Below are 20,200 nucleotides of genomic sequence, written 5' to 3' on the forward strand. Positions count from 1 at the left end.
CATGTACTGTCTTGAACGAAAAGAAATTGGACGCAAAATGATTATCGTACATGGCCTTACCTTGACGAACAAACAGTTAGATGCAGGGATCAGAGTAGTTTCTTGTCGTAGAACAGGGAGCAGTTCACAGGTTGCAAACTGACGAGTTTCCTCGAAGTGGTCACGGAAGTTCACAGAGACGAAGAGCAGATAACCAGCACCTTCACGGGTTGACTAGCAAAGCGCAAAGAAGTGCTCATTAGAAATATGAAGTGGGTTATAAAGAATTCGAAACAGGGGTGTGTTTGTGAATGAATGACGTGTATATGTCGTGGCATTATGTGGATTGCAGGGGGCCGTCCAGCGTGAGGGGGGATGCTTGGCAGGAGACACGGGGTCTGGAGGTAGACATGGGAACAACAACCCATGCTCTGTAGAGCACTTTGAAGTGTACATGGTCTTTGGCACCTCTTGGCCTTTATCGCTCCCTGACTGCTCCAGTTGCCAGCACAAGTACCCCGGTGCGAACTGCCTTTGATAGGGCGGGGGGTGGATTGGGGCGGTGGTCGTGCAGACAAGACACAGGAAGACTCGTGAATGGAGACACACTTATGTGGATTGCAGGGGGCCGTCCAGCGTGAGGGGGGATGCTTGGCAGGAGACACGGGGTCTGGAGGTAGACATGGGAACAACAACCCATGCTCTGTAGACCACTTTGAAGTGTACATGGTCTTTGGCACCTCTTGGCCTTTATCGCTCCCTGACTGCTCCAGTTGCCAGCACAAGTACCCCGGTGCGAACTGCCTTTGATAGGGCGGGGGTGGATTGGGGCGGTGGTCGTGCAGACAAGACACAGGAAGACTCGTGAATGGAGACACACTTATGTGGATTGCAGGGGGCCGTCCAGCGTGAGGGGGGATGCTTGGCAGGAGACACGGGGTCTGGAGGTAGACATGGGAACAACGACCCATGCTCTGTAGACCACTTTGAAGTGTACATGGTCTTTGGCACCTCTTGGCCTTTATCGCTCCCTGACTGCTCCAGTTGCCAGCACAAGTACCCCGGTGCGAACTGCCTTTGATAGGGCGGGGGGTGGATTGGGGCGGTGGTCGTGCAGACAAGACTCGTTTGCCGCAGGGCCTCACCAAGGAGAGGCCATCTAACTGCATGTAAGAGGCTGGCTGCAGGATCTAGTACATGGAAGGCAGGGGGGTGAGTTTATAAATACCTCACCCTCCCAGGAGAATATATGGGTGCAGTTCACCCTGGAGACCCTGGATGCCTAGGCAGTTAGTCAGCAGCAGGCTGGCCTGTGGTGGCAAGGCGGCACGGGCCAGAGGTGGTCATCTCTGTACCCGGTGCCCAAAAGGATGATTTATTATGATCAACCATATTTACCTATAACCATGTTTTGTATCAATAAAATACAACGGCCTTCCTTTTATTGCCAACGCTTGAACAAATCAAAACAACCATTGTTAAAATATATATTGGGTTTTATTTTGGATCTTAATTTCAATTGAACATAAATAATAAACATTACACATTGTAAATTTGCGGTTGCAGCACATCCAGGGAAAATCCGCGGTATTGTCCACTGTCGCTGGGGAAATGTTGTCTAATGGCAGGTACCGCACAGGCAGGTATTACTCTCCGAACGCGGTGTCCGAGCCTCCCGTGAAGCCACCAAGTGAAGCAACGATAGGCCACCAGCCTGTACCACCTGTGAAAATGAAAGATGCAAACTGTATTAAAATGACAAAACTTTCTTATCACTGTCGATTCAGGTAAAAAATGTCATTCTGCTTTGAAAAAAATTCTATCTAGAAAATGCTCAATATGGAACCAATTTACATGCATTCGAATGATATGTAGATGTAATTTTATATGTGTGAGACGACCATGACATAGTAGTGGCATCACTGGCATCACAAACAGAGTATACTTACTCGTTACTCGGATTACGCGGACGAACAGTGCCGCGAAGTTCGTGCATAAGCACCATCATCATCCTCAACACGGTCCGTGAGAGGCAGGCTTCCCTGAACTCTGGCAGCTCAGTGATGCATTGCGGACTTGGCTCTCCTTCCGAAATGTAGGCCAGGCATCCCGAGTTTTCTCGGCAGCAGCAGTTCTCCTCCTCAGTTGGCATTAGCTCGCACCGATTGCACGTGCACCAGGTGGAGACAACGTCCATGCGACATGGTCCAGGCTCTTCATCCGTTGACTGGTCCTCCCAACTGCCGTCCGAATCCCCATCGTTTTCGCGTGCTTGCCTTTCCAGTAGTTCTTCCTCGGTGTACTCGGGCTCGTACATATACGGCATTATTGTAGCCATTATGTGGTAAAGAAAGTAAAATAATTTATAGCGGTGGTACTGGTATCTGTTCACACGGGCTACAATCAACGAAGGTAGCTGACCAGAGCACAGAAACGAGTCACAGAATACTCAAAGTAACACAGAGAGAGGAATGGATTCGAAAATCTGCTGCTGTGTGTTGTGAAACGGTCTGTTTATACTTATTGAGGAAAGAGGCGTCCTGCCATTTCCATGGCGACACTTCATTAGCTGAGGCGCAGCGATTGTTGACACGAAACGGGAAATGGGCGGTACGCGTCTGCTGATGTCAGGCTCAGGGGCGGGGGATTTGATTTAGTGCCGCAAAAGCAGGTGAGCCAGGGCGATGGGGGGAAATGATAGGATTATCATAAAATGGCGGATGTTTTCGAGTGCGTTAATGGACGAAAAGTCGGGTAAGGTCCATAGGAAAGTTTTCTACGATCTACCGATTTATGCTTAAAAACACATGGCCGAACCATAGGAACAATAAAAAAAAGTCCCGGAACTATCCTTTAATGCAACTTTTTAGACCAGCAGTGATGGCTGTACGAGGCATTATTGCCATGAAAGACTCATTTAAAGTTCTTGGGTTTTTCAAGAGGTCGCAGTGACCTTGATTCCTGGCACCCCATCGCTGCAGGTCATTACATCTATTACACATACAAACGCACCAGTGGACTTCCATATTCCTGGGCCCTGGGCACAGCCAACGTCCACAACTGTATACAAAACAACTTGCATTGCAAAATATGCGGGCCGATCCAAAATGAACACCCACCAATTATTTCATAGAATACTATATAATTAGTAATGCAATAGTGAATGAATGAATTGGTGGGAGTTCATCTTAGACTGGTCACACATATTTTGTATGCAAGATGTTTTGTTGTGAAAAGTTAGAAAAGACCTTTGAACGTTCCACCCGAATGTTATGCTTAAATCAAGAAAAGACGAAGGAGAAACAATAGAAAGTTGGGAAGGAAATCGATTACTGGTTATCATTGCCACTTAATTGTCTGCAGTTGAGCTGCACGCATTCTAAAGCTCTGAATAAACTTTACAGAACCATATTGAGGACTATCTGTCAACACAGGGATACAACTGCCCTCAATATTCAGCATTGCATATTTAGAACCAGTGTTTGCCTGGACTCCATGGAGCTAAAGATCATCAGTTTGGTTTTGGCACTGTTGAGGCACATTCAGTTGTTAGACATCCAGGTTTTTAATGACTCATATATGTTGGTTAGCCTGATTCGCTGGTGTGGTTGCCTCTTAATTCCATCAGGTGCTGAATATCATCTGCATAGTTTAGGAATTGGGACCCCATATTTGTCAGGCGGTTGCAGAGTAGCCTGATGTATAGGTTAAAGAGAGCTGGTGATAGGCACGCTCCCTGCGGTACTCCAGAGTGTATTTCCTCGGATCCCAAAGTGGCATTGGCCCATCACACCCTAGAGTTCCTATTACTCAAGAAGGACAATGTCCAGTCTGTAGTATCTCCTGAGCAATTGCCTTTGTTTACCAGTGTTTCTAGTAAACATAGAAACATATCAGCAGCCCTGACTTGCTTCGATCAAGGGTGTCCAGCATATGTGTCTGGAGATCCAGTAGGGCGCTTCTGTCCCATGGTTTGCCCTAAAGCCAGATTGTGTGGTCTGTAGGACGGATGCATTTGCGAGATGTTGCTGTAGTTGGATGGTAGCGATCTTGTCCACTATAGCCTGCAGATTAGCCAATCGCCATAGCCGTGTTGGCAAGAGGTGCACTAATATGGTATCAGGTAATAATATCGCCACATATATGGTCGCCGTAAATAATATTCGCGGGAAAATGTCATGGCGATATTATTTGGGTGACCATATATATGGCGACAGGGGGAAAAAAAATGTGGGGGTTGCGGGGGTGTCCCCCGCATGTTCCATGCAATAATATCGCCACAAAAAACGACCATTTTTCGGCGATATTTTTGCATAGCGATATTTTTGTGGCGACATTATTACATGGAACCACTAATATTAGAATTATCTCACTGGCTGTGCAGCCTTTACAAGTTAAAGGAATACATAACAAATATTTCCCTGAGAATAAACATATCTTAAATGATAGCAGATGATAGCAAACACATGCCTTGGGTTAATAAGATTTTATAAGCTAAATCCGTTGAAAGGACACATTTTCCTATGGGTGCACAGGTGTTACATAGTCAGGCTTTGTTATCATCCCTGAAAACAAAGCTGCCCCTCTTGTTACACCAATTGTGTAGGCTTTATCCTTAGGGAGCAGACTTCTCTACAACTCACAGGTTCAGTCCTTAGATAGAAGAGCCATCCCGCAGGTTACAATTATCGTGGATCCTCATGGTTTTGATAACAGGGCAGTTCCTCAAGACATTGAGATCTTATAGGCACACACCCTTGATGGCAGATGTATCCCTTGCATTGTGTTAATCTTGCAGGTTTAGACCTTTAATAGCAGTTTTGCTTGGTCATTTACATATATCTTACATCCTGAGGTGTCAGAATTCTGAACATTTTGTAATTTTACACAAAGCAGGTAAGCAAAGAAATTAGACCACAGAATATACCTCATATTACACAGAGACTACGGGTTCACTGCATAAGACTCCCAGATTTGCACTCAGTAAAAGCAATGTTTAAGTAGGAACTTACCACAAAATCCTTCTTTCCTCCAATTCCTGATCTTAATATTTGCAGCTTGACATCTGTCCACATAGGAGGACAGCACAAGACAGAGCACTTCCTGTGACCCGTTTGAGGCACAGAGCTCGTTTACGCAACTCTCCAGAACACTGCGATAGGGCATGTACATCATACAGCTGGAGAAGGGGCCATTGCTATCTGTTATGACACCACAGTAAGCGTTACTAGAATACAGTTGCTCTTTCCCATTGGTACACATAGAGACAGCAGGGTCCCTTTGGGAATGTTGGCTCACACGCCAGCTCTCTGCAAAATCCTGATGCGAGACAGCCTGAGATCCATTCCTCATCCGGAGATCATCAGTGGGGTCTTTGTTAGGTGTGCCACACAATCCACACGTGAAATTAAAGTACTCATGGGGAACGGTGATCGTCACATGATAGAGTCCATCAAAGCTTACAGAGAGCTCAAAGTCAGTTTTGATCAGCATAGCAAATCCTCCCTGGGAAACACGAATCTTGCTGTCACTGAGATTCACTGGGGTGAGAGACTGGATCCCATTCACCTGAAATGTGATATAACATTCATGAGATACTATGCTACCTCTTTTAAGCACAGTAAAATAACCCACAATATCTGCTTTCACAGTATCACATATCCAAAATGTAAAGACATTTGCTTAATGAGCAAACAATATACTGTATAAACATTTTCTCATTGGAAATTAATGCTATGATAAGTAACTTATCCAAAAACAAACATGTTCTAGTTATACATTTTCCAAATGATAGGGAGTGTCCCAGTCAACTGCTCTGCAAGTGGGGAAGTGTAGGAAGGTCTGTAGGTCGCACTGGAGACTGTCAATGTTTTTAAACTCTAAAACCTCGTACAAGTGTATGCAGCGAACATCACGGCATTCCCACTGATCGTATAATACAACAGATGGGCCAGCCTATTGGCCAGTACCCACCACATTGACAAGGCTACTGATTCGGGTGGCAGCCATTCCCTCCCATACATCTATGCACAAGTCGTTGTAATTGTCGAAGTTTGGGAACACTATCAACATTACAGCCCTGAGGCAGAGCAGAGGCTCGAAACACGTGTCGGTTGGGCACATTCATTTTAATAGAAAACTTCAATTTCCATAACACTATTGTTTAGGACACACCCATTTATTGTTTTTTTGTACTTACACCATCATTCATTAATTGATTATGTTGTAAACCATCCTTTTGACTTCTTGATGATATTTCTTTTTTTTCCCAATTGTTTCAATATATAAAAACCATATGTAATGACTGATATCTAAATATTCGTTTTCTTGTCTGGATTGTGAGGCACCTGGTGTGACTGTGTGCTTGCACTTTACTGATCTATACATTTTCCATATAAGAAAAACACTCTTGTAAGTATATCTTTACAACTCAGAATCAAAGATGTGATGATAGGGGCATCAATATATATGGGATGAAGTACCCCATACCATACATTATAAGGATATTGCAAATCAGTAAAGAAGTCTGTGACCAAATGGAGGGACGAAGCTGAAGGCCAAGTTCCTTTATAATTTCAAGGAACTCCAACTGCAATAACATTTTTACATATGTAGTGGATATGTTATTACTTGTAATACATGGCCACGGACCACTGTCATCCCCTTTAACATGATATCTTGCTTAATCTAATGTAAGAGATCTTTTATTTGCTGACCCATATAACAATGTAGATTCTGTTTGTGTTCAAAAAATCTAATATGCAGCTTTGCATGTGTTGCAGAAAAATAGTTTAAACATGTTGATAAAATGCCTTGAAAAAAACAAAGTTTTCATTTTGTGTTTTAGATAAGTAAAAACATGCAGCTTCTTCCTTACATGTTAAACTTCAGCAGTGCACAAATAAAACATTCTACCATAAACAGTTCCTTGGCAATTAATTGCTGTAACGTTTCAGAGAAAACTATTTTACAAACAAGACATTTGAAAAGCTTGTAACGGCTTTAATGAACTGCTGCAGTGACAGCTGAGATTCTAACCTTTGCTGGCTCAAGCAAAAGGCAGTGTGGCGTCAAAGCCGGAGCATAATAACTGATTACTAAGCAGTTGTCATGTAACTGTCTTATTACAAGTTGTGATATCACAACTAACCTGTAATTGTAATACAATTATTTCCATGCTTTTATACGGACATTGCAAGCTGCCATTTATTATATGTATATAATATATAATTATAAGAAGCTGGTACAGAACAAATAAATATACATTTATACTTAAGCATTAAGCACCCGTTCCAAGGGCTGGAACTGGTGATAACGGCAAGGGGCCCAAGTTAAATGCCAGAGAGCCCCAGGATGTTATCACCTGTTCCATACCTTGGAATAGGTGCTAAAAAAATGTATTTTCATTCAATGTACAGGACACTGTGCATGTCCCATTCATTGAATGAAAATACTGTCTCATGATGGCCTCCATGCATGTGGAGCCCCTCTTCCATTTTCGTGGCAGCCATAGAGCAGCAGCAGCAGCACGGCGGCGGAGAGTGCCACCGCCGCAGTAGGAAAGAGGTAAGTGGGGCAGGGGATGGGAAAAATAAAAGATAGGGGAGGGTGGGGGAAGATCGCGGCGCTGGTGGGGGAAGCAGACCTCAGGTTTCATGGAATGCGGGCTGAGATTAGCAGTTTCAGTCTGTGTTCCAAGAAACTTGATTGGCTTCTCCGCCCGGCCCGTGTACTAATAAACGTTTAACAGTAAGACAAAATAAGTCCTAGTTATAAGATCCATGTTGCTTTAAGGAATACAATTGAAACCCTTACTCATACCAACACCATGGGCATCATTACAAATGTGGCGGTCACAGTATGAACGGTGCTGGTAAGGCACCGGCACCGTTCATACTGGACTGCCGCATTACGAGTTCTGCTTGCGGGTTCCTGACAGCCCGCCAGGTCGGGCTATGCGGCACCCGCAAGCAGAACTCGTAATGCCGTTGGTGCCGTCGCAGCCATGCTGTGGGGCAGAATGGGGATCTGGAGCCCGGCATTACCGCCTCCCGCGAATGGGCAATTACCGGCCCACTCATCTCGTAATGGGCCGGTTACTGCCCAATCACGTGAGGCGGTGCCAGTAGCCGTGCCTGCAATACAGGCACGGCTACCGCCATGCTCATAATGAGGCCCCATGTGTTGGTGGACCACTATATTACTCATAGTATAGTAGTTTGACGTTCGTAATTGTTCTTCTTCACTTGGTTTTAAGCTGCCAGAGATAGATTAGTTTGATATCCAAACTCACACTTAATTTGTACAGTTCCGTATGGCCAGCACTAAATCAATGTCCCATTAAAGTGTATGCTAGACATGTCATTCCCTGAATGCAGTGAGACTCTTGACATTATAGAAATACAGCTAAGTGGAGAAAGGGTGTTTCGAATCCCCTTTAGGAACGTTTCTGATGCTTACTCCTATTGGTTGATGGAGGATAGACTTTCATTTTAGACTCCACCATGGATTTGCTCATTGTTTCATAGATGCCCGCAACTGAATTGACAGGCAATCTAAACATATCCTCTGTGTAAGTGAGCAATACATAGGTTCAAGCTGATGTTGTAGACGTGGTGCTGCTGCCCATTAACTACTTCATCAGACATATCACTTTTCTCAACATTTAACATGGAGTCCCAAACTGAGCTACAGTGAAATCACTCCAAGGACGCGATAAAGGATTTTGGAGAGTCCATGTTACATTAAAACTGTGTGAACTTTCAAAATTCATATTCACAAATGGACATTTCGTTTTTATTATAAAGTATCTTGGATACTGGATTGCATGCTGTCAAATACTCTTTTTAGTGTACGCCAACATGTTTCAGGCAGTATCCGATTATGCAAAGGCGTTCATCAGGACAAGAATGTTTGAATCCATGCATATGTTATTTGTTTTCTATTATCTACAATGATATGAATCTTGTGATGCACAGCAGTCGGACGTTTCACTGGTGGGATAACATGGCATGCATTGCATCTCTTGGTTTCTCATCTTGAAGAGCAATAACAGTCTTTAAGGTGCCACAGTTTGTAAATATTATTTAATGTTATAGCCATACGTTATGCTTCAATCTCTGGAATCTAGTCGTTCTCATGCTAAACTTCCTTATGCATCACACAATCATGGTGGCCTTGAATCATGCTGTGCCCATCTACGACTTGAATCCTGGCTTGCATTACATTACATTATGTGTTCAGTATTGACCTCTGCAACTTGATGTGCTCCCTCCACTTGCTTATGTGCTCTATAACACTGTATTTCGCCGGCTCTGCTTCTCTTTCACCACACTCACTACTTCTCAGTCTTCTCTTCCTTTCCCTGTCTTTTCCCTCTCTCCCGTCCCCCTCTCCTCACTATATTCTATGTACTTACTATATCAGAAATGTCATCAGACCTTGTATGATAGTCGCTTGTTGTTCTTCGCCCTCTGCACCCCTCTGCCTCACCTTTTGTCAACCTCCAGCACTACCAGAAATGTTGTCAAGACTAGTAAGATAGTCACTTGTTATGTTCCTCTCCCTCTCCCCCCCCTTGCACTTTCAGAAATGTCATCAGGACTAGTATGATAGTCGCTTGTTATGGTCCTCCTCCCCACCTCTCTCTCCCTCACTCTTCATCAATCTCCAGCCCTACCAGAAATGTCGTCAGGCTTAGTATGATATTTGCTTGTTATGTTCCTCTGCCCTCACCTTTTTGTCAATCTCCAGCACTATCAGAAATGTTGTCAGGCCTAGTTCGATAGTCGCTTGTCTGTCCCATCACCTACCTAGCTCTTGCACTATCTGAAATGTCGTCAGGCCTAGTATGATAGTTAATTTCCATTCTTCATTGTCTGAAGGTCTTTGTAAGAGTGTAATTGTATCTTCCCTTAATCCTTCCCTTGCCTTGAAGCACTTTGAAAAACATGTGTGTATGGGTGCTATACAAATAAACTATCAATATCAATATCAATCGGAGGAAATGTGGATGTTGTACACAGTATTCAAATTCCTAAAGCTGCAGTTGCTGTGCCAATTCAAAGGTTTGACAATGGGGGTCATTCCGAGTTTGGAGGTAGCCATGGTGCTATTAGCGCCATGGCTGCCACCAAACTCGGGTCCGAGTCATTCCAACCTTGGAGGACCCGGTAAGTCCCCATTCTGAAAACCATTCCCCAATCCCATTCGAGCCCCCATAGGGCTCAATGGGAATGGGGAAGGAGCTAAGAACAGGCCCGCAAATTGCAGGCCCGTTATTAGCTCCCTGGTCTCTTAGCGGCTCCCGCTAAGGGCGGCTGGTAAAACCAGCCGACCTTAGTGGGACCCGCTAAGGGACCTCGAAATGCGGTGGTAGGGGGTTAACGGCACCGGCATCCTTACCGTTGCTGTTAACCCCGTATCGCCAGGGTCAGAATGACTCCCAATATGTGGACTGCTGCACTTATTCATTCAGAGAGAGTACCAACACATTTTTGCGCTATAAATAGCTACAGTACATCAGCCTCATTACAAGTTTGATGGTATCTCAGTGGTAATGCCACTGAGATACCACCAAATGGTATTACCGTTGCCACCACTTGGATTGGCAGTATTCCCATCAGCGGTGTAATCACCGGATTACAAGTGGTGGTAGTAGTGTTAGTCCGCATTAATTGAAGTCCATGGGCCTCATTACAAGTACACCGGTCCGGAGTTAACGCTGCCAGTAAAACCATACCGGCACCGTTTCCACAACCGCCCAATCATGACCCGTGGCCCCGGAAATAGCACCTCCCCCAGCCGCCATCGCAGAGTTAAGGGTCCCGTAAAGTCCACCTGCACGGAAACCCCTCCGTTACCGGCAAAATGAAACACTGCGAGCATCACAACTAGCGCAGAAACGGAAACACCACCAGAAAAATGGCATTAAAACCGTGATCACGCTGGCAGTACGGCCGCCACCGCGAACATGACGTTAAACAGTGCCTGCTGAACTGAATCAGGGCATAGGTGCACCAAATCAGCCCAGCTGAACCCAGCAGCACACTGGGAGCCTACAAAAGTGCCACACCCAGCCCAACACAACACAGAACCATGCAGGCAGCAGCTCTAGTAGTACTTGGACTGGGCCTACTCAACCAACAGGCAGCACTGCTCATGATGGCAGGAGACGGAGGCGGAGGAGGCGCAGGCGCCAACCAGCCAACCCTGCACCTATGGCAAACCCCATTGTCCAGCCAGCACAACCCCGCAGGCAGCCTGCAATAACATGCATCAGGGCCTCACCCTGGAACCTTAACCCAGGACAGATCCACACACTACACCGGCTGGACCGTCCAGCAATCCTGTACATCACTGCCATGATTGAGGACATCAGCAGCCACATAGAGACCCCCACCGCCATCCCCCCCTCCCGAAGGTTGTGTCTGTGCTGCATTTCCTTGGCACTGGCACCTATCAACACGCAGTCGGTGAGCTGCACGGCATATCACAACCCTGTTTTTCAAAAATCCTGGTACAGGTACTGGATGCCCTGTTGCGCCATGTGTCGGAACACATAGCCCTACCCCGTACCCTCCCCGAGGTCATTGCCACCAAGTTGGCCTTCCATGCCATAGCAGGCATGCCAAATTGCATAGGTGCAGTTGACTGCACCCACGTTGAGCTGACAGTACCACGTGCAATTGAGATGGTGTTCCGCAACAGGAAACAGAATCACTCGTTGAATGTACAGATGGTATGTGATGCCACGCTACTGATTACACACTGCTGCGCACGTTTCCCAGGCTCAACCCATGACTCAATGGTACTGCAGAATTCGAAGTTGCCACGGTACATTGAACGCTATGCTGGACAAAGCACATGGCTATTAGGTGAGTACAGCTGACAATGCTCCGACCCTGTTGAAGTGATGTGTGTGTCTCCAGGCCAATGAGCAAGGTGAGTGTGCTGCTGTGACCGCACATGCATCACCCCCCCTGCCATCAACCAAATAGACAGCGGATCCCAAACATCACAAAGGAAGACATGACAGGTCAACACAGTGTGCCCGTACACACCCTGCCACATGACACACACAGCCGATACTGTCGCTGTCCCATACACTTTGTGCCACTGCAAACACCCACCCACAAATGGAACACTGCCCTCCCAATGCACACGATGCCTGTAAATGAGACATCCTGCATTAACTACTTCATTACAGTGGAGTGACTCTGCCATGTGTGCACATCACTGCACTATGCCATACTCACAATCAAATGTCACCCGCAGAGCAGAGTACACATGCACATAAATGTGTAGGTCAATATCCATTTGGCTACATCCACTGTGATGGCCAATAAACACTCCCAACCACTGCATGGCACACATGCATGAATGAACAATGATACAAGATAGCACAGCATCAGATGAAGACATGATACCACAAATACTGACATGTCCCCCCATCTACATCCCATGTAGGTGATGCTGGGTATACACTCACGCCATGGATTAATTTATCTTTAACATATGGGCAGTCCCATTTTTGGGCTCCTCTTTTCTATACATATGTATTTTTTTTGTATATTTATTTTATTAAGAGTTATATTTATCTATTTTTCTACTTCTGGTTTTCTCTTTGGTTGCTTGTATCTTGCTCGAATCTGTTAGAGAAATTCATGACCAATTTGTGGCCTTCTTTTCTCTCATTTTTTACAGATCTAATTCAATTGTGATTTGTTTTGGTGTGGCCGGATCGCTATTTCCTGGACTTTTTTGTCAGGCTTCTGGGCCCACCCCCAAAGGGTCTGAGATCATGGTGATTAGATTTTCTCCCCTACTAGCCACTATACACGTCCCAACCCAGTGTTGGGGACCGGGTCCTTCATCGGGATCCTCAGATCACTTGTTTTTATGGTCATTATGTATGAATGATTGTGCGGCCTATATGAAAGGCTGCTTTGATGTTGGCATTACTATTTTCTCGTTTCTTTTTCTTTATTTCACTGTTTGGAGAACATACATTTTTAGTGTCTCTTTTTAATCTATAACATTTATGTAGGTAATTTCAAGACACAGATGAATCTTCATGAATGTTTATACGGGAATGCTACATCCTGACGAAGATGGACATCATCTGTAATCCAGCTAGATGTGTTTTCCATCGAAACTACCTGATTTAAGGCGCCGTGCTCACGATGCTGTTTTACGTATTTGTGGTTTATTTCGCATGTCACCTTAGTAGTTGACGTATAGCATCCCATGTTAGACTTTTTAGAGTATGGGTTTATGAATATTATTTTTGTGAAGACCTTTCAGTTTCTTGTTTATTGCAATGTTTAAACTGCTAGATTCGGAACTAACAACTTTTTTTGATGCCATTATCAGGATTTAATCCATCTTCAAATTCATTTCGAAACCATCCTGACTATATTCGGTTGACTAGGATTTTTTCCACCCGAGGGATTCCCTTCTCTCGAGTGGATTTTATCCTTCGACATTGACTTGGACTTATTTTGGACGATGGTGATTATTACCCAGCTTGTAATTGGGCAGCAAGTTCCCAGCAGCTCTATTGTGATATTAGCATTTTTCTTCACATTTTGCACTGTATTCATGTTGTATAACTGTATGTCCTATATTTATACTTACTCTTATATGAGCTCTGATCTATTTAATAATCATTTTAATGTTTCTAATTAAATAAAGAAAAATAACTACATTTTTCAAAAAAACTTGTCTATGTATTACATGTAGTGATCTGAGGGGTTGATTGAGGGACCGCCCCGAATACTGGTGGGATTGTGTTGTTTATAATGGACTTGTTTATATCCGCTGGCTTGATTTCTGTGCCTTGTTTCTGGTTGTTTCCCCTCTTGCCAGCGATGTAGGGGGTACCCATCTATTGTATTGCTGCAATAAACACTTCCAACCACTGCATGGCACACATGCATGAATGAACAATGATACAAGATAGCACAGCATCAGATGAAGACATGATACCACAAATACTGACATGACCCCCCATCTACATCCCATGTAGGTGATGCTGGATATGCACTCACGCCATGGATGATGACACATGTACGGAGACCAAGGAACAGGCATGAAGAGGCGTACAATAGGGCACATGTCCGCACACGTGGAATGATTGAGAGGACATTCAGACTGCTGAAGGCCCAGTTCCGCTGTTTGAGCAGATCAGGCGGATCACTGCTGTACAGCCCAGTGAAGACGGGTAAAATTACGCTACGCCCGTATGTGCCATGATGCACAATCTCTGCCTGCGCAGGAACATCCCAATGCCCCCAGACGCAGATGAAGAAGATGGGGATGGAGATGGGGATGGGGATGGAGATGGAGATGGAGATGGGGATGGGATGGCACCACCTCCCCCTGGGGGTCCACTTGATGGCCAAAGAGCACGGGATGAACTGATTTGCATTTACTTTTGAGAAACAGCACATTCACAGCAATGCATGGACATGGTGATGACAATACATGATTTGTTGTACTGCAAATTAAATGATAGATGTCCACACATGTATGTTTTGATTTCAAATGATGATATATTGATGAATTAACAACAGGGAAGGAGGTTCAATGGTTAGGGAATCTGTACACCCGTGCCCACCCACCACCCAAACGTACCCACCCCCCAGGCCCCAATGTTCAAACACCAAAAACAACCTCCCCCACCACCCAAACGTACCCACCCCAACCCAGACCCCAATGTTCAAACACCCAAAACAACCTCCTCACCACCCAAACATACCCACCCCCATCCAGGCCCCAGTGTTCAAACACCCAAAACAACCTCCCCCACCACCCAAACGTACCCACCCCTCACACCCTTCTAGTCCACGTGTGTCCTGCAGTGCCCCACACACATGCCATCACTTCCGTGTGCACTTCTGTGCCTGTGCATTCTTGCCCGAGAGCCCCGTTAGCCGACTCGAGCGCCTCCTTGGACTGGCAGTAGTGGAGCTGGATGGGGTGGTGGTATTGGATGGCACAGAATCAGGTATAGATGGCATACGTGCAATATTTGCCTGTTGCCCAATCAACATGGACTCTATGAGCCTGGAGGTGTTGTCATTACCCTCCCGCACATGGCGTGCCAGGGTGACAAAAGTTCTGGCAAAGCGTCCAATGGACCTTGATAGGCGACGCACTGAAGTGCTGTAGCACTCCCTCTGCAGCCTAGATTCCTCGAGCTGCCTCTCCACCAGCTGGGTGAGGGTAGCCTGCTGCTCCTCCATCCGCTGCATGCAGGAATTAAGCTCTGCCATAGATGGGGTGGGTGACCTCATGGGACTTCGGAGTGATGTGGGGCAAAGCTGATGGAAGGATCTGAGGTCATCAAATGTGGGCATCTCCCCCTGTGGCCCAGTATCAGAGTGCTCTGCCGGGGCACTGTTGTCACTACAGGCCGCCTCCTCTGCAGTGCAGCCGCCTTGGTTTGGGTGGGCAGGATGGGTTCCTGTGGCACATGTGTTGCCTCAGGCAGCGTGGAGACACTGGGGATGTTGGTGGTGGTGGCCGGCACATTTGTTGCAGTTGGTACTGGGGGCATAGATGCCAAACTGCTGGCAGCATCCTCTTATGCAGGGGCGGTGGCTTGGACACGTGCCGGTGCAGATTGCCTGGCCTGTTGTGCAGTATCACTGTCACTTGATATGGCTGTGGGGACACAGAGGACATGCAATTAGTGTTGCGGTGGTGGCTGATGGGAGCATCGCATGCATCATACAGGTTGATCATTCAATAGTTTTAGTTACATGCATCTGATTGTTGGGTGTATGCATTGTTGTGATATTGGTTGCCATACGGATCATGATGGGTCCTTTGGCCCAGTCATGTACTGCTTGGGGGGGGGTTGTTAATGGGTCCTTTGGCCCAGTCATGCACTGCTTGGGGGGGGGGTTGTTAATGGGTCCTTTGGCCCAGTCATGCACTGCTTGGGGGGGGGTTGTTAATGGGTCCTTTGGCCCAGTCATGCCATCAACATATTCTCATGTGGCATTCAAGTTTCACCACTTACCAGCATCTGCAGGTGGGCTCACTCTTGTCTCAGCCTCCCCGATCCCATGGATGCCCTCAAGGTGGAGGACACTGCTGCAACGCTCCTCCCATGCTTGCAGCCTCAGTGGGGAAGGGGGTCCTCCACCTGTCCCACTGCTGCGTTGGCGATGTGTGGAGATCAGGTTCCGAACCCTCAGCCTGAGGTCGTCCCACCGCTTGTGGCAGTCCTTGACGCTTCTCACAGTCACGCCCACAGCGGTGCACTTGCGTGCTGCTTCCGCCCACACTGCCTTCCTCCGCTGCTGTGTGGTACGCCGTTCATCGGCACTGAACAGCATCTCTGCATGCTCCACTATATGCTCCACCAGAACAGTTAGCTCCGCCTCACTAAAGCGCTGTTTGCGCTGCCTCTGAGCTGGAATCAGACATGGTGGTGGTCCCTTTTGCCTTCTCACAGTGTGGATTCTGCTTCTGATGACTCTGGATGGCAATGGATTGTGCTTTATATGATGGCCGCCTCTCTGTTTCCTGTTTTGGCGATCATGGTATTTTCCAGTTCCGTGTCCGTGGCGACGGAGGCGGACACGGGTTTTGCGCTACTTGTGGCAGCGTGTTGGGTGTCCTGACCCACGTTTGAGCTATCATGCTGCAACATTTGGTGCTGTGGGCTTAGAAAGTCCAAGATGGCCAAAAAGCCCACATGTGCGCCAGAATCTAGGAGAACCACGCAGTTTGTGCACACTAAAATGGTTGCCTAACTTGCCACCCACCAGTGCGAGCAGGATGGGCCGGGGTGCCATGAGTGAAATGTGTGCCAAAGGAAAAACAGCACTTTAAAATCACCTTTTGTTTCTCTGAATGCCAGCTCAAAATGCCTATTTTCAAACATTGCAACACATCCAAAAATCTCACTGAACACCAGCGGACATCTGGCAGAATGAAGTATGTGTGCAAACTAAATCTGGGAAGTTGAAGAGCCCCAAAACAATGTTCATAACAAGACTGGCTGAGCTCTGCAGGTCTGCAGCAGCCTAACTGAAACTGGATTTAAAACTACCAAAAATCGAAAATGTTTAAATTAACTGAGTGACCTACTTTTGAGTGTCACATAGTTTGTCACTGTTGAAATGTCATAGTTTTGAACTTAGAATCAGCATTCGAGCTGCATATGTAAAAATTGTCTTGACTTAAACTGGGGAACAAAAAGTGACATTTTATCTGAAACCTGGCTTAATGAAACTGAATTCTGCCTGACATCTACCCCCACAGGAGTTAAAACCTGCTCAGCCACTCTTCCCCTTGCCAAAAGGAGTTGTCACCTCTCTGATTAGATTAGGGGTGGAGCAGCTACAGGGAGTTGAACAAATGCCTGTCCTGGGCCCAGGCAGATGGTTTATTAGGGTGGCCGTAAAATAGCTTCCTCTTGGCAGAAGCTGGGAGGGGCAGGGTCTCTGAGCTTGGCAGAAACTGGATAAACTGGTTTCTACACCATGTGATCTGGGAAGACACACCCCTGTTGGCCAGAATATGATTTTAAGAAAGATGTATAACTCATGGTGCGGACATGTCAAAATTATTTAAATGATACCATCATTCTTGTGATTTTTCTGTGCACATTTTAAGACGCGTTGGGAATTTGTGTGGTGTTCGGGGGCAAAACCCTGCTATTTATGGATACTACAGACTCTGTGTTTAAGCTAGAGACATGGGAATTTACTGGAGTATGTATGGACAGGCCGTGTATATGTGTATAATTTTTAATGAAGAACCAAGGTTGCATAACCCACTAAAATCGAAAATGTTGCCGTTTCTGAATGCAAGCCCTCAGGAAGAGCAGATTTGGGACAGAGACTACCTCATGTGATAGGTAATATGTACATGCAATGACAAACCACTATGTATTTGAGAAATGTGTATTTTGATCAAATATAGATTTGTGGGCAAACTGACCAGGGGAGGATCCTCTGACCCATAAAACCTACAGCATCACTCTGACTCACAGTTCCTTCCCCAATCATGGGAGAGGGGAGAATTGGGCCAATGACAAGTTGAAAGAGGGGCTGGCTATTGATGCTGCACACACACCCACTTTCAAAAGACATAAAAAGAGCCACTGGAAGCTAGAGAGGACATTCAATTCCATTTGCTGCGGAGTGTGCTGATCGACGACTTCACATCCAGAGATCCAGACTTCAAATCCATCAATCTCCAGAACCTGCAGCAGTACCTAGAAAGCAGAGCAGTATCCAGAATCCAGAGAGGCTAGACCAGCAGAGCAGAGCTGACCCAGACCGCTGTTAGCAGAACCAGAGAGCTGACCCAGATCACTGTGAAGTGCCGAGACCAGAACCGGAGTCCAGTCCAAAACTTGACCAGATCCGTGGGGAGGCCTAATTCAAAAATATATTGTGAGTACCTAGCAGAACTGTGCAGAACCAATCTCTTAGTTAAAATAATCTAATCCAAACTATTTTAATCTAACCAGAACTGCCTCCTGTCACCTGTCATTTGCAAAGCTGTCACCTGTCATTTTCTAGCTGCAAGCTGTAACCTGTCGCTTTGAACTTTTAAAATTTCAAATCCGAAAAACTACCTTTATTTAATCGTCCGTATCTCTGGAACCGTTTGGGCTAGGAACTTGGTTTAACTTTCCTCTGAAAGCTTAGAATCTCAGCTAGAACTCCTAGAACTTCCTACTCCCTATATTTTCTCCGTAATCACGATTCCCGCACCTGCGAATTTTGCCGCGATTTGCGATTTGGCCCGATTTCTTTACTTGTAAAAAGATAGCTGCTTTGCCTGAACTGCTAAATTTCGTTTGCCTCTTAAGAACCATCCCTGAATCATTGCTAGAGTGAGCCTGAACTCATATTAACTAGATACCACTCACCCTGAACCTCCTGAAGGGAATTAAAAGCATTTTCAGCATATTTCTCACTGCATTGTCACCATATTCAAAGCATTTTGCCCGTGTTTCAAAACTTCTACTGTCTATAAGCTTGCTGGGGTGAACTGAATTACATTTGATTGCATTTCTGAGAACTGTGTGCTTTCCTTCCGTTTCCTTGCATTGCATAAAGGGGGGGAGTAGATGGCGAGAGAAAAGTGATTACATTGTTTTGTTGAAATCATATTGCGTATTTTCTGTATTGCATTTTCATTCCACCTTGCATCCATTTGAAACCATAAAGGTATTGTTGCTACCTTATCCATCCTATAACCACTCATCATTGATTATAAAGAAGTGTGCTAGTGCCAGACTATCCATTATTGATTACTGCTCAGATTAAGTGTGATATTCAATTATTAATTTATTATAAAGTGTGATATATATATATATATATATATATATATATATATATATATATATATATATATATATTGTTTAAATTCTCAAATAAACCTTTTAACTTGCAAAACAGAACTACTTCTTGGCTCAGTGGGGTCAGGGGGATTCCAAGAGAGGGGTGTTATATAGGGGTAGTCATCCAGAACTCATGAACTGGACATAAAGATATATCAATGAGGGTTTCCATTCAGTATCCCAGACTAGGCATTGACTTAGCTGTAGTGTTGAATTGAATCCTCCTACAAATTGGGGGCTCGAGCCGGACGTCTGGGTTAGATCTATCACTTGTGCAGATTAATACAGCGTGCCAGCTGACCAGATACACATATCCGGTCGGATCACCACGCTGTGTTTCGCTGTAAAGCACTCCTCAAAGGAACGCTCTAAGGAAAAGGTCTGTTTTGCAAAAATAAAATACAAACTTCTGTAAGTCAGGACAGAGACCAATCTCTAGAATGACGACCTTAGTAGACATGAAAATAGCCAGAGAGCACTTCTTACATAAGTTATTTGTGAGAGGTGAGTGGACTCACCAGGACCGCATGGTCTGGTTGCAGGCCATCACGCAACAGGTCACTGAAACAGGGTCAGATATATGGAGAGATCAGGGTCCCTTACATGTGGCCCTGAGTGAACTATACATGGCTCCTAAAGCTAAGGATGAACAAGACAAGATGGTTAGGATAGCGGCATACCTAGCTGTAGTGTTGAATTGAATCCTCTTACAAGCGCTATGTCCATTTCCATGGCCTTTTCCGTGATGGCGGTAACAACGTTTCCGCGTCCGTGTGGTGCGCATGACCAACAGCAACGGAAACTTTGTTACCGCTGTCACGGAATCACTGTGGTCCAAACCTGATA

The 20,200-nt window shown here is 45.6% G+C and overlaps 1 protein-coding gene across 2 annotated transcripts in view; it reads right to left on the minus strand.

The window, feature by feature from the left end:
• Positions 1-20,200, minus strand: part of LOC138451498 (alpha-tectorin-like) — a 1,155,342-nt gene that overhangs the window by 393,280 nt on the left and 741,862 nt on the right. For both annotated transcript variants that reach the window (XM_069604914.1, XM_069604913.1), the window contains one exon: positions 4,992-5,547. In XM_069604914.1, the coding sequence (XP_069461015.1) occupies positions 4,992-5,547 (556 nt within the window). The remainder of the gene's footprint in view (positions 1-4,991; positions 5,548-20,200) is intronic.

Source organism: Ambystoma mexicanum, chromosome 1p, assembly GCF_040938575.1.
Source record: "Ambystoma mexicanum isolate Mex_15411 chromosome 1p, UKY_AmexF1_1, whole genome shotgun sequence".
NCBI lineage: Eukaryota > Metazoa > Chordata > Amphibia > Caudata > Ambystomatidae > Ambystoma > Ambystoma mexicanum.